At 58.1% G+C, this 13,404-nt stretch overlaps 1 protein-coding gene across 1 annotated transcript in view; it reads left to right on the top strand.

The window, feature by feature from the left end:
- Window positions 1-13,404, top strand: part of ALX4 (ALX homeobox 4) — a 42,363-nt gene that overhangs the window by 27,710 nt on the left and 1,249 nt on the right. The window contains exons 2-3 of the mRNA XM_030333235.1: window positions 5,718-6,028; window positions 11,853-11,981. Coding sequence (XP_030189095.1) covers window positions 5,718-6,028; window positions 11,853-11,981 — 440 coding nt within the window. The remainder of the gene's footprint in view (window positions 1-5,717; window positions 6,029-11,852; window positions 11,982-13,404) is intronic.

Below are 13,404 nucleotides of genomic sequence, written 5' to 3'. Positions count from 1 at the left end.
CTCACCCGAGAACAGAGAGAGCGGCGTGTCCCCCACGAAGCAGATGTTTGGAGGAAAAATAGATGTAATCAAAACCATGGAGGATAAAATTACTCAGGCCCCTTAGACATACGCTCCATATGCACGGGCCTGTGCACAGCTACACAAACCCCTCCCGTGTCCATACCCACCCACGTGTATCTGCCGAGTGACGGTCACTCACCCAAATCCCCGTGCACCACAGCACGCATCCTACTTGGGGGCCTGCACGCAACCCCACAAGCCTGCCCATCCATAGACCCATCCGCAGGCAATGACACATATGTTCCCCACACCCATTCCCAGCGGCAGGCTTGTGCCACAGGCCCGAGGGGGCACGTCCCTGCACGCAGAAAGAATGCACGCAGAGAGGCCTCCGCACCCTCCCGCAAGTGGCTTCAGAAGTGCATTCTCTTGTGATCCTAGCCATGAAAGAAGAAAGCACAGTCACCTTTGGAAATCTCCCAAGGACTTTCATATCAAAAAAAGGTTAGACTAGGCTAGAGTGACGCCACTGGGTTGAACGGGGACAATGAGCAGAGGGTGAGGGAGTGAAGAGAGAATTTCTATTTCTTGCATTTCTTGGAGTTCAGGCAGAGGTTGGAGGGCCTTCTGTGGCTCCTGATTAAGACCCCCTTTGGGGGCGCCCGGGGGGCTCGGTTGGTTAAGCCATTGACTTCAGCTCAGGTCATGATCTCGCGGTTTGTGGGTTCAAGCCCTGCATCGGGCTCTGGTGGGGCGGAGCTTGCTTGGGGTTCTCTCTCGCTCTCTCCCTCTCTCTCTCTCTGCCCCTCTCCCACTTGTGCACACTTTCTCCCTCTCTCTCTCTCTCTCTCAAAATAAATAAATAAACTTAAAAAAAGAGTATATCCTTGAACCATATGCTTCCACTTCATGAGAAGTGGTTGCTGGAAATATTTACCTGGGATTGTTTGAAGGGATGCCGTGCCATCATGGCCGCCATCGCCATTGCATGCATACCCCCCGGTGGGCTGCTGTTGATGTTTTATGTGTGCACATTACTTGATTCCGTTGGGTGGCCGGGGGTTTATATCCAGATCAAGACATTCCACTGGGAAGCTGCAGCTTGGGATTGTACTGTCTTGGGCCCCAGAGACTGGGACAAAACTGTCTTGAGGACCCCTCCGCACCATGGGAGGGGCGTCTACATGGCGCCTGTCCCGAGTCCGTGTGGAAGGAAGGGCAGGGGCGAAGCCAGACCTGCAGGAGGGTGGCTTAGACCAAGGGGTGGGGGGTTCTGTTGCTTCTCAGCCCCATGCAGTGCCAGTGCTGCGGCCTGAAGAAGGCTGGCCCAGAAGCAGGGCAAGCCGAGAGTCTCCCAGTGGCCTTTCCCCAGTGTGGCAACGTGGTGGGTATGAAGCTGACTCCCAGAAGATCTTGGACTGGGTTTCCTGGACGTTTAAATCCTAGAGCCTTTTCCATGAATCCCAACTCTTTGCTTCTCCTTCTGCTTCCCTGGCACCCCCTGTTTCCCTCTTGCCCCCATACGGAGACACCCTTCAATGTCTGTGTTGGTCTTCTCCCCTCTCCCCTTCCTCGACTCGTCTCCCCCCATTGTTGCAGCTGTCAGCTGTTCACGGAGGAATTAGTGATTGCAAGCCTCTTTTTCACGTATCCTATCCACCTTTCTCCTCCTTGTCTAGCAGGAGGAATCGATCCATTTATTTGTTCAACAAATGCTTTCTGCATGCACCTATAGGTCACGTAGCTGCACACAGGAGGCACATGGAGGTAGCTGGACAGAGTGAGAGCTCAGTAGTATTTGGTTATTGGAATTTGTTCTTTATCCTTCAGCAACTTCTCACTGCATGTCTGCCATCTGCCCCACCCTGGGTTAAGCCCAAGGTCAATGACATGAGGTTCCAACCCTTGGGGAACTGATGTTCCACCAGAGGAAATGGATACTCGGGGCCTGATTGTATACTAGTCAGAAACACAAGCAGTAACTGGAGAGGCTGAGCAGAGGACAAAGGGGTCTGTATGGTTGTTGCAGTCTGGGAGGACTTCCTGGAGGAGCTGGTGCTTAACTGGATCTTGGAAGTCAGCTGGAAGGAAGGGCATTCCAGGCAGGTGGCTGGAGGTACGATGGAGAGGAACAAGGAGCTAACCTTTAGTCAAGACTCATTCAGCATGAGCAGCGGGGTCCTCTGTTTTCAGGGACTGTCTTGTCGAGGGCACTGCAGGGCGAGCTTGTCTTGGGCCACCCAGCTGACTCGCCACCTAGCTCCTCAGGATCATCTAGTTGGAGAGCAATCTGCTGGCTTTGCCCCAGGGTCCAGCACCATCACCCAGCCCCTCCCTGGGGCCCACCTGTCTCAAACAGTCTTGTTGAACGTGGGGCCACCTGAGGAATAAGTGGTGGAAACCACAGTTGTTTAGCCAGGAGGGCAGAAGACTCTGGGAGGTGTGGCCGCTGTCTCTGGGAAGGGCCCTGGGTAGTTGGAGCCAGGACCAATAAGCCCTATGTCTAAGAGACAGACATTGGCCGGACCTCGGGATGAACGGCCCAGCTGTCCTGATGGCAGTGAGCTCCCTGCCACCACAGCCCGTCTGGGATCTGTGGACTGAGTGCCTGAAAGAGCCTTGGCTTGTCATTCTGACCAGCTGGATGGACCACCAGACCTTGGCGAATTATTCTTAGTTATCTGAATTAGAGACCCAGCCTCCAACGTAAAGCAAAATGATCAACGGTGAAGACTGAGGTTAGACAGCTTGCTTCCCTCTTCTCTGAGAATCCCGTCCATCTCTAGGCCTTTCCAGTTGGCCACAGTTTGCCTGGACACAGACAGGTTCCTCTTCCTTCTCCCCTCTTCTCAGATCCTAAGAGAGGGTCCCGATGGTGACTGAGGCAGGGGGGATACTCCACCGGGCTGAGGCAGTGACACACCCCTGCCTCCTCCCCCCACTCCAGACGGGGCACGGCTGCTCCCTTTTGCAGATGAGACTCTGAGACTCTGAGAGATGTCATCTGTGGTCCGGGGCAGATGGTGATAGAGCTGGAAATGAGACCTGATCTCCCAACTCTTGGCCCGGTGGTCTTTGTGCACACCGTGCTGTCTCGTTTCACCCCGACTCGCTCGGGCTCAGTGGGTGGCTGGAGGTACCAGAAACTAGATCCTTACTTCTCGCCATAGAAGACTGGCTGTTCTCTGCTGCCTCCCCACTGGCTAAGCCTAGAACTAGGTCGACACGGAGGGCCTGCTCTCAGAGTCTTTCTCTCCTCATCCTCAGAGGCCGGTCCTTCTGCCCCCCAGGATGAGCCAGCAGGACTCCTTGATGATGACAGCTCCCTGATCCCTCTGGCCCTCCCCCTCTCTCCCTGGGAAGAGGCCCTGAGCCCACAGGGTAGGAGGGTAGGAGTAGAGGACTGACCCATGAGCTAGGGGCTCACTAATTAACACACATTCCCTGCCCTCTCTCTCCCTCCCTTTCTCTCTCCCTGCACTAGCCTCCTCCCCCAGTTAAAACTAGGAGTTTGGGCTGGTCCCTACAGCCCTCGGTTTCTGTGACATGTGCAGCCCGGCCCCTCTTGCTGTGCGGGGTGGTCCCAGTCCCAGGCTGGATGCCAGAGGACACTCTTAGGGTCCGTGGGGTCATGGGATGGAGCCTGGAGATCAGCGCTGGGGCGGGAGGGGCAGGGTCTGCCCCTCCCCCCCCCGCCCCCAGTCTGGCCTCCAGGAAATTGCATAACAGAGATGTTTATTTTTGGTGAGGCTGGGTGGGATTTCTTCTCTAAAAAAAAAAAACAACAAAAAAACCCAAAACATAAAACTTGTTTGTCTGCCAGGAAGATAAATATCTTTGCTGAAAGCTCTTGGCCCAGCTGCCCGTTGCAGTTTGCATAACATTGTCACCGAAGCCATGGCAGTCTGCGTGTGCCCAGGCTCACATGGGTGTCATGCGTGATGCCCGTGGGCCATCCCCCCACCGCGGCCTCGGCGCTGTCAGTGGCCTCAGGAATGGCCTCCCGACACTGCTTCAGGTCCATTCTGGGCACTCACCTCCACCCCCTTCATCGGAGCTGTGGGGAGAGAGGTGGGGACGACAGGCAAATGTCCCTCTCACCTTCCCAGCGGTGAGAGTCCTCAGGGCACACAGAAAGCCAGGGAGGAGGGCCGCCCTGACGCCTCAGCCCCCAGGATATGGATAGAGTCAGGAGACCTGAGCTAGACGCAGTGTCCCGACACGTCACGCCCACGGCTTGGACCTGTCCCCGAAAGAGGTGCCCGCACCCACCAGGCGTGCTTGTGCCAGTCAGCTGGTACGTGGGAGGCCCTCTCACGTGCTCCCCCTTATTAATCTGTACTTGCGTCCGGTGCCTCATCTCACCCGCCAGAGTCCCAGGCAGGGGAGTGTGGCTCAGAGGAGGGCTCACACGGGTCTCCAGACACCAGGCCAGCGCCTGCACACGCTCCTGCACTCAGACGCGCGGGGCGGGGGGCCTGCCTGCCGCGAGGGCTTCTCTGGGCTACGAGTCCTCTGCCGCCCGGAAGATCATAGCGGAACCGGGAATAACAACCCCGGCAGAAACCTCCAGAAGCTGGGACTGTGCCGAGGGCTCTGCATGTCGGCCTCCTTAACCCCACACTACCCCGTGAGGAGGATCCTACAGATATGTTCATTCCCGTTTCATAGAGGGGGAAACCGAGGCACAAAGACGTTAAGTGAACTGTCGAAAGCACACAGCTGGAGAGAGGTACATGTGGGATTCACTCCTTCCACTGGCTCCGGAGCCCCTGCTCTAAACTTGACTCTGAGTATGTCCGCCCAGGGTGCTAACTGGGCCATCTGGACGTGGACAAGTTACTCCCTGCCCCACTGTCCCCTCTGGCCTCCGCCTCCTTATCCTTGACTTACATAGGTCGACTGGTCCTTTTCAGCTCTGGGCGTCTGGGAATCCACCAGCAGAGCCCCATTCCGTCAGATGGCGATGGCTGTGGGTCCAGGCGGAGAGCTTCGTCTAAATCTACTGGGGCGCACACGGCAGCATCCTGGAGATGCAGGTGTCCTCCCAGTGTCCCCAGTACATGCAGCACTTGCCTGGAGCAGGCAGGACCCTGTGAGGACAATGGGTGAAACCTGCAGAGGGCAAGAGTATGACCCCCCCCCCCACCCCCAGGCTGGATTCTTGGTGGGAGGGGAGGGGTCTCCACAGCTCCTGCTGAGCCCAAACGGGACCAGGCCAGGAGAGGAGGGCCATTCCTGTCTGCCTCGACACTGCCCTCCTCTCTGCCCCTGCCCCGTTGGGCCAGACACGGCTGCTGCATGAGATTTCCCTGCCCTGGGAGTCTGAGGCACTGGGTCAGCATCCTCGATGCCCAAAGCAGAGTTGTGGCAAAGGGGATCCTTCTAGAAGGGAGAGCCCAGGGCCCATGGGGGACGGGGATTAAAGATCTGAGAGATCAGATCGGCTGACCAGAGTCACGTTACATCGGTGCCGAAAGGGATCCGTTCTGAGATGACGGCACAGAGGCTCACTCAGAGAGGGAAAAGGACTTGCCCGAGGTCACACAGCACTTTGATGGCAAGCCAGGATTAGAACCCAGGCCTCCTGACCTCACATCCAGTGTGACTCTGAGACGGGGCAGGTGGCAGGGGATGGCTCTTCCCGTCCCTCCCTCTCCTCTTGCTCGGCTCAGCCATTGGTTTCTGACTTTGTTCCCCTCCCCGCCCCCCAGCCAAAGAGAGCTCGCTGGGTGAGCCAGAGTTACCGCCTGACTCTGACACCGTGGGGATGGACAGCAGCTACCTCAGTGTGAAGGAGGCTGGGGTGAAGGGGACCCAGGACCGGGCCAGTGCCGACCTCCCCAGCCCGCTGGATAAGGCCGACTCAGAGAGCAACAAGGGTAAGAAGAGGCGGAACCGAACCACCTTCACCAGCTACCAGCTGGAGGAGCTGGAAAAGGTCTTCCAGAAGACCCACTACCCCGACGTGTACGCACGGGAGCAGCTGGCCATGAGGACAGACCTCACCGAGGCCCGCGTGCAGGTCAGTGAGGGCGCCCGGGGAGAGGGTGGGAGAGCAGGGCCCGCCCTTGGGCTGGTGGCCCAAGCTGGGGCCGCCTGACTGTCCCTCAACCACACCAGGGTTTTCTTTATCTCAGTCCAAGGAGAACCTGCCCCTCACACCCCTGCTTCGACCGGAGCAAGGCTGCTTTTGTCCACCTGAATACCGGGCCTCTTGCCCTGGTGGGGAACAGGGGCAGAAGGAGAGTCCCCAGTGGAGGCCAGGAAGCCTGCTGGCTGTGTTTCTGGGCCCCGTGTGGTGTGAGCAGCCAGGCCTTTTCACAAAGGAGGTGACCCGTGTCTGCTCTCGAAGGCCTGTCTCTTAGGATGGGAACAGGGTAGACCTGAAGACAGCTACGGCATTCCAATGGGCAGACGCAGACAACAGCCTGGCTCTTCCTTCTGCCGGGGATGGCTACCTCCTCATCCATCTTTCAGCTCCCAACTCAGTAACCTTCTCTGTGAAGTCTTCCCGATGGCCGTGGCTAAAGCGGTAGCCCTCTACCACCATCCAGCCGCCAAAACACCCAACCCAAGCGAACCCAGCCCCACCCGGCAGAACCCAAACAGCCCAGCCAACCCAGCCCAGCCCAGCAGAACCCGACACGACTCAACACTACCCAACAGAACGCAACCTAACACAACATAACCCAAACCAACACTCGATGCAACACAACCCAACTCATCCCAAACCCACACAACACAAGCCGGGTCACGTTCTACCACATCACCCTGTTTTGTGAGAATTTACGAGCGGCTTAAACTGTCTTATCTGTTTGTCTCCTCCCACTACACTGGGGGCTCCTGGGGGCAGGTACTGTCTTGTTGCTCATCCCTGCACCCCTACCAATTAGAGAAGGCTGAACTCACAGCAACAAGGGCAAAAAAGAGATATTTGTGGATCGGTGGACCTCCTTTGTCCAGAGAGGTGTGTCCTCCCTCCTTGCATGAAGTTACAGCAAGAAAAGAACCGGAGAGGAAGCAAAAACCTCTGAGTACCCAAGACATGGCTGACAAAATCCCTGCACTGAAGCTCAGGCTTCAGCTTCACACAAATAAATGTCATGCTCGGTCAGCTTTTCCACCCCAGAGCCTGTTAGAAATGGCAAATAAGGTATTGTCAGACAGTTTTTCTCCCTCCAGTGGGCTGGGGAAGTCAACGGCCTGACAGCAAGGGCAGTCTGGCTTTTTTTTTTTTTTTAAGGCGGGACGGCTCAGCTGGGCTGGGCTCAGCTCAGAAGTGGGTTCAGTGCCAGGACAAAGAGCCTTCCCTCATCAGCAGGCCCCAAGGGCGCCCCCTGCTGCATCAGTTCACCAAAGAACCTTCCCCAGAGCGTTTCCAAGGCATCAGTTAAAGGTTCATCGGTCTCAATCATGTTCTGTTTAATCAGGCAGAGGCATCCTTAACACAGTCCAGAAACGTTTTCATTGGAAATGGATATTATGAGAAAGGACCGGCAGTCGCCATAAATATGTAGCCATCCAGAAACTGCATGTACCCAAAGTGACTGAAAAGTCAGGTTTTGAGCCACAAGTTCCCCGGGTCCGGCTGCCCCTTTTAGTCCTGCCCAGTGCCTGGTGAATGGTTGGGGAAGGAAGACGGGGCAGTGGAGGCTTTACTGTGATTCTAGAAACCTTCACACCCCAACTATCTTATTTGAATCAAGAGAAGCCACCATGTGACCTCACATGCCTCAGAGTCTGGACGGGAACCCCAGAATCTGGCCTCAGCTCTGCCAGTGGATTGCAAGGAACTGAAGGAGCCAGTGGAGAAGGGAGAGGCCAGTGGTGGGACATTCCTGTAGGCACCGTGTCAGTGAGGGACAGACCAGTTCGTCTTCCGTGTAGTATGTGTGTGTTCCTGACAAATGGCTGGGAGTGCCCAGGCGTAGAATCCACTCAGTATCGGAGGAAGGATGGCTCCTATGGTACGAAACATGGAAATGACACTGGGGCACATAGGACATTTTTCAGGTACCATGATACAGCTAAAACAGAGCGTCCCCTCTGTACACGTGTGTGCGAGTACACACACATACACACACACACACACACACACACAATTTATGCCTACTTCTAAAAAGGAGTTGAGGCAGCTTACACTTCATGGTTTATCATTTTCATCTTAGAACAAGAACAACGTCCATGAAATAGGAAGATAATTATGTCAAACACCTAGGCTAAGAATCTTAGTTGCCACCGAGCACAAATTTCAACCCTGAGCTTCCCGGCAGCCAAGGCAGAAAGGGAAACCCTGATGTGTTGCATATCTTACCATCTAAGAGGATGATCATAGGAATATAGAATGTTAGTGCCGGGAAGGATCATCTGGTCCTCTCATTTGATAATAAGGAAGAGGAGGACCACCGGTGATCAGATGACTCAGGAACAGTGACTCAGTGGCAGAATCCAGGACTCCTGAGCTCCGGCCCACTGTTTCTTTTAGTTTAGCTTGCCGTGCCAGGACATGGGCCATATTGTTCTGAGACTTTTCTTTGTATAAAGGCAGCAGGGTGGGTGGGATCGTTATGTGCGTCAGACCTCTGGATTGAGCCTGGCAGTGCCCTGAGGTTTGGGGGGAGTGGTGAGGGAGCCCCCTGCCTGCCTCTGCTCAGTTTGTTCTGGGGCCCATCCTCAGCTGGTGGGAAGCCAGGTGCCTGGCGTGGAGTGGCGGTGGGGACAGGGAGGAGGTGGGGGGCTCCGAGATGGACCTTTCCCGGGAAGAAGCTCAGGGTTTGGCCTTGCTCCAGGGGGCTGCAGGGGCCTCTCTCTGCTGTCTGGGATTCCGATCTCCGCAGCTGGTGTCTGAAGACAATAAGACAGAGGCCTCCCCGCCCTGGGCCACCCCGCCCTGGCCCCAGATGGGCTGCGGTTAGTGAGGCCCCCGCCAAGACGGTTGGTTCCTTGGGGAGAGGCCTGTGCTGAGCAGGCTCAGGCCGGGGTGGGCCGGGAGCGGGGTGGTCCTGGGGCGCGACACGCAGACTGGAAGGCTGGACCTCGTGGTCCCCTCTCCCCCTTAGGGTTGTCCTGTGGAGACAGGCTGGGGCCACCGAGCCCTGAGGCACAGAGCATCTGTGGGGAGTTCTCAGAGCGCCAGGCTCCAGGGCTCAGAAATGGAAGGACAGACGAACCTAATCTCCAGGCCCTCCAACGTGAGCTCCGAAGGGGCGCGAGGACGCCCTGCCACCACCCAGCTGATGCGCGGAGGAGCCGGCAGACCCGAGAGGCTGACTCAAGCCGGGCCTGGGCAGAAGAGCCCCAGCCTTGCTCAGGAGCAGGGCCCAGGGCTGCGGGCAGGGGGGAGGAGGGGTGGGGCAGTGCCGCTGCCGAACAGCCCGGCCTCCCCTCTCAGTCTTTAACCCTCCGGTAAATCCCTGGGCCTGGCCCTCTCCGCTGACTCCGTGGTGCTCCCCGCTCTCCCCCACCGCTCAGCTGTCCTTCCAGATAACCCCGGCACCCCCACCGTGCTCTCCACGCCCAGCTCCAGCCTCCACATTCCATCGCCCCCGACTCTGCTCCTCCTCCCACTTCTTGGACCCAGCCACCCCTTTCCCAGTGCAGCACCGCCCCCCCACAGCCCATCCAGAGCCTGCATGACACCTTCACCTGCCGCTCCCACCCCGGGGCTCCAGGGAAACCCCCCTCACCCGCCCCGCAGCGTCGGCCACAGACAGTTTCCCTCCCCTTCTCCCCCGCCCCCCCCCCCAAGAAAGAATGGAGCCATATATCTTGATGCCTGCAGTGGGCTTCTCCCCTCCCCCTGGCTTCCCCCACAGAAAACCCTGGGAGGCTGAGGAAGGAGCGGAAAGACTGAGCTAAGCCTGCAGGAAATTAAACATGAAATGAAAACAACTTCTCTGATTCATTCTCTCATCCTGCCCCCCAGTCCCCCATTCCAGGCCGCTGATAAAGGGGGATCCCGTTTCAGCGGCACAGAGTGGAGACCCGATCCGCCCTTGGCTCTCGGCGGGCGGCCTGGGCCCGGACCCCAGGAGCCCCTGGAGGAAAAGGGGCCCGGGGGGCTGTGGGGCAGGGGCTGAGTGCTTCTCTTATACCAGAGTCGAGACAGGGAAGAAGGACTCTGAAAGCAATGCCGGCCAGTGTGTGTGTGTGTGTGTGTGTGTGTATGAGAGAGAGAGAGAGAGAGAGACACTTGTGCACGCACACGTATCCTTGGGACTAGGGAGGGAAACTGAGGTGCAGCCCCGCACTCCCTCCCTGCCCCCACTGTCCTCACACTAACGTGAGACACACACACACACACACACACCAGCTTTTTTGTCCTCTTTCCTTTAGCAAAGACAGCAAGAAAGGTCAGGAGCTGTCAATAAACAAGTGTGAAGTGTCTTAAAAACTAGGACATTTCTCGTCTGTCTCACCTGTTGCTCTGTGAGGCTCAACCCCTGTGAGGACGTCAGTTCAGATACTGGCCCCATTTTCCAGATACAGAAACTGCGGCCGGTGGCAACGCCCAAATGGGCACCGTGTTGCCCAGCTACACCAGGAGCCAGAGCAGACTGAGCAGACCCCGTGCTACCCTGGGAGCCCTCGGGCCCAGCTCCTCCCTCTTCGAGGGTGCCGGCTGCCAGTGACCTGCTGTTGGTGTGTGCCCACCTGCACCTGTATCGACTGGCAGGTGAACTTCCAGCTGACAGGACCCTCTCCCTGGGGATCTCCGAGGTCTGCCTTTGACGACCCGGCCCGAAGCCTCCTCACACCCTCTTCCCGCCGGTCTCTGCCCCAGATCCCAAGTCACAGGCAGCGGCAGCAGGCCTCAAGTCCAGCTCTCGTCCGTGAACCTTGGGAAGGGTCTCAGCCTGCCAGGGACGTTCCCGCAAAGGAAAAGGACCCGACAGCCCCCACCCGCCCATCAAAGACCACAGCTCACACGCCTGGCTCAGAGACCACCCTCCCCACCAGGTCCCCGCTCAAGCCAACGTCCCACCCGCCCCTGCCCAGCGACGGGTGGGCCCTCACTCCTCCCCAGAGTCGGGCCACCCTCTGCACGAGACCTTGCAGTGGCCACTTTTACTGACCACACCAAGAGCAAACCCCTCTACTAAGCAACGAGGTCCTCCACAATGTGACCTCTGCGTCCACGATTCTTTCTCTCCCACCGCCCCCCAGCTGGGCAGCATGGCCTCCTGGGGTTGAGGATGCCCTGCTGTTTACACTCAGGCCCTCCCCTCAGCCCTCCCCTCCATGAAGCCGCCCCTGACTGCCTCTGCTACCCAGCAGAACCCCTGTTCTCCATAGAAGCTTTAGCACAGAGGTCCTAAGTGGGGAGGTTTTCCAACAAGAAGGCTTCAGAGGGTATTCAGACAGGTAGGAATTCTGATGCTGGGCCAATAGGCCCCAGGGGACCATGGACGTTTTGGAAAATCATGGCAAGACTGTGTGCGTGAGTGGCTAGGGGACGAGTTTCTAGAGGAGCGGTCACAGCTTTTGTCGGGTTGCCCACAGGAGTCTGTGGCCTGCAGCAGGTTCGGCCACACGGCGCTGGGGTTGGTTAGGTGACCTGGTAAGGTGGCCGGTGATATGCTGCGTGTGTGTGACACTTGCCTGCTCTGGATTCTGAAGCTTGGAAAAATGAAGTCTGGCCCAAGATCACACTGTGGTTAGTTGGGGGTACGCTGCCTTCCTGACTCTCAGCACTGATCATTCTAGATTATAAGCCTTGAGGCCAAAGACTGAGGCAGACACTTCCCTGCAGCCCCGTGGCCCTGACCATGACACTGTGATGGGTGGGGGCTCGAGGGACCAGCTTGCACTGCGTGACCCCTTGTGGCAATTGCTTTGCCTTGTAGGTCTGGTTCCAGAACCGAAGGGCCAAGTGGAGGAAGAGAGAGCGTTTTGGACAGATGCAGCAGGTCCGAACCCACTTCTCCACCGCCTACGAGCTGCCCCTCCTCACCCGAGCTGAGAATTACGCCCAGGTAAGCCCCGGCCCCGAGCCGCCGGCTCCAGCCCCCCAGGCTCCTGGGGCTCCGGGAATGGGCACCTCAGAGGAGGGCTTGGGTCCCCTGAGATGGGACACGTGAGGCCCGCTCCAGGTGTGTTCATACCTGAATGTGGGAGGCCCAAGGCCTTTTCTGCCCCACGTTAAGTGCTGGCCCAGGCTTGGCTGGACATGAGGGAGGGGCAGGGTGGGACAGAGAGGACGGCTTTCCCCTCTGCCACTTTTGCCGTTTTTGCTGTGGATGTCAGATCCAGGGCAGGCTGCCGACCAGGGCCTCCGGGCCATCAGGAGCCGCTCGGAGTGTTTCCTAGGGAAGCAAGCTCCTGAAACCTGGCGGGCGTGACGCAAGGCTGTAGCGCGCGTGGGAGTCTGAGTCCCGAGATGGGCTGTTTTCCGGCCCCAGACCTTTCTCAGTTCAGACAAGCCACGAGCTCTCTGGGCCTTGGTTCCTTCACCCAAAAACCGACATGATAAAAGGACCCTCCCCAACTCTTTCGTGAGGTTGTTGAAAGGCAGAGGTTAGACAACGCAGAAGCACTTGGGGGAATGAACAGCCCGATAAAGGTCACGCTACAGCCCTCAGCTCTCCCAGGCGACTGTGTCCCATCCTCCCCTCCGTCCCGTCCCGTCAGCCAGCCCCCATTCTAGTGACACTGGAGTCTTCAGTGGGAGGCAAAGGGATGAGAAGAGTGTGAGTAGTGGCCGGCACCCGGAGCTGAGATGTCCCTCTGGCTGAGTCCGCTCCTCACACCCCTCAGTCTGTCTGGTGGAGGTGACCGTTCCCTCCCCTCGGGCCTCTTGATGCTGGTGGCAGCATGGCCTCTGCCTTCAGCTCCGGGCCTGGCCCCACCCGGCAGTAAGCCAGGCCTTCCTGTCTCCTTTAAGACTCTCCGTCAGGGCCCTGCTGTCCCACAGCCCCTGGGACCCCTCCTGGACCAGCTCTGCCCCTCGGCCTCCCAGGATTCAAGTGAGGGGGCAGGGGGCAGGGCTGGGTGAGGCTGAGGAATGTGGGGTCTCTCTCTCTCTCTCCTTCTCACACACACACCTCGTCCTCAGTTCCTGCTGCCTACTTTGATCTTTCCCCTCCCTCTGTCCCGGGAGGCTGGGCCTCCAGCCTGGCTCCTGGGCCAGCATCTCTGCTGCCCGAGCTCTCTCCTGGAGGGGGGGGATGGGGGGCGGACAGCCCAGGGCGGCCTCATCCCTCCCACCTGCAGCACCGCATATCACACATCGGCCTTTTGACCGAGGGGAGGGGCGAGGCCCCTGATTCCTCGTCACCCCAACCAGGAGGAAGGCGGTCAGGCCCATCTGCCGGCAGTTCTTGTTGCCATGGCAATGCCCCGTGGAGATTCGGGGGCAGCCATCTTTCCTCACTTGGCTTTGGAATCCCTGCCCCGTGT

Source organism: Lynx canadensis, chromosome D1 (assembly GCF_007474595.2).
Source record: "Lynx canadensis isolate LIC74 chromosome D1, mLynCan4.pri.v2, whole genome shotgun sequence".
Taxonomy (NCBI): Eukaryota; Metazoa; Chordata; class Mammalia; order Carnivora; family Felidae; genus Lynx; species Lynx canadensis.
Note: the sequence above shows the minus strand (reverse complement) of the source record. Positions and strands in the feature narration are given on the sequence as shown.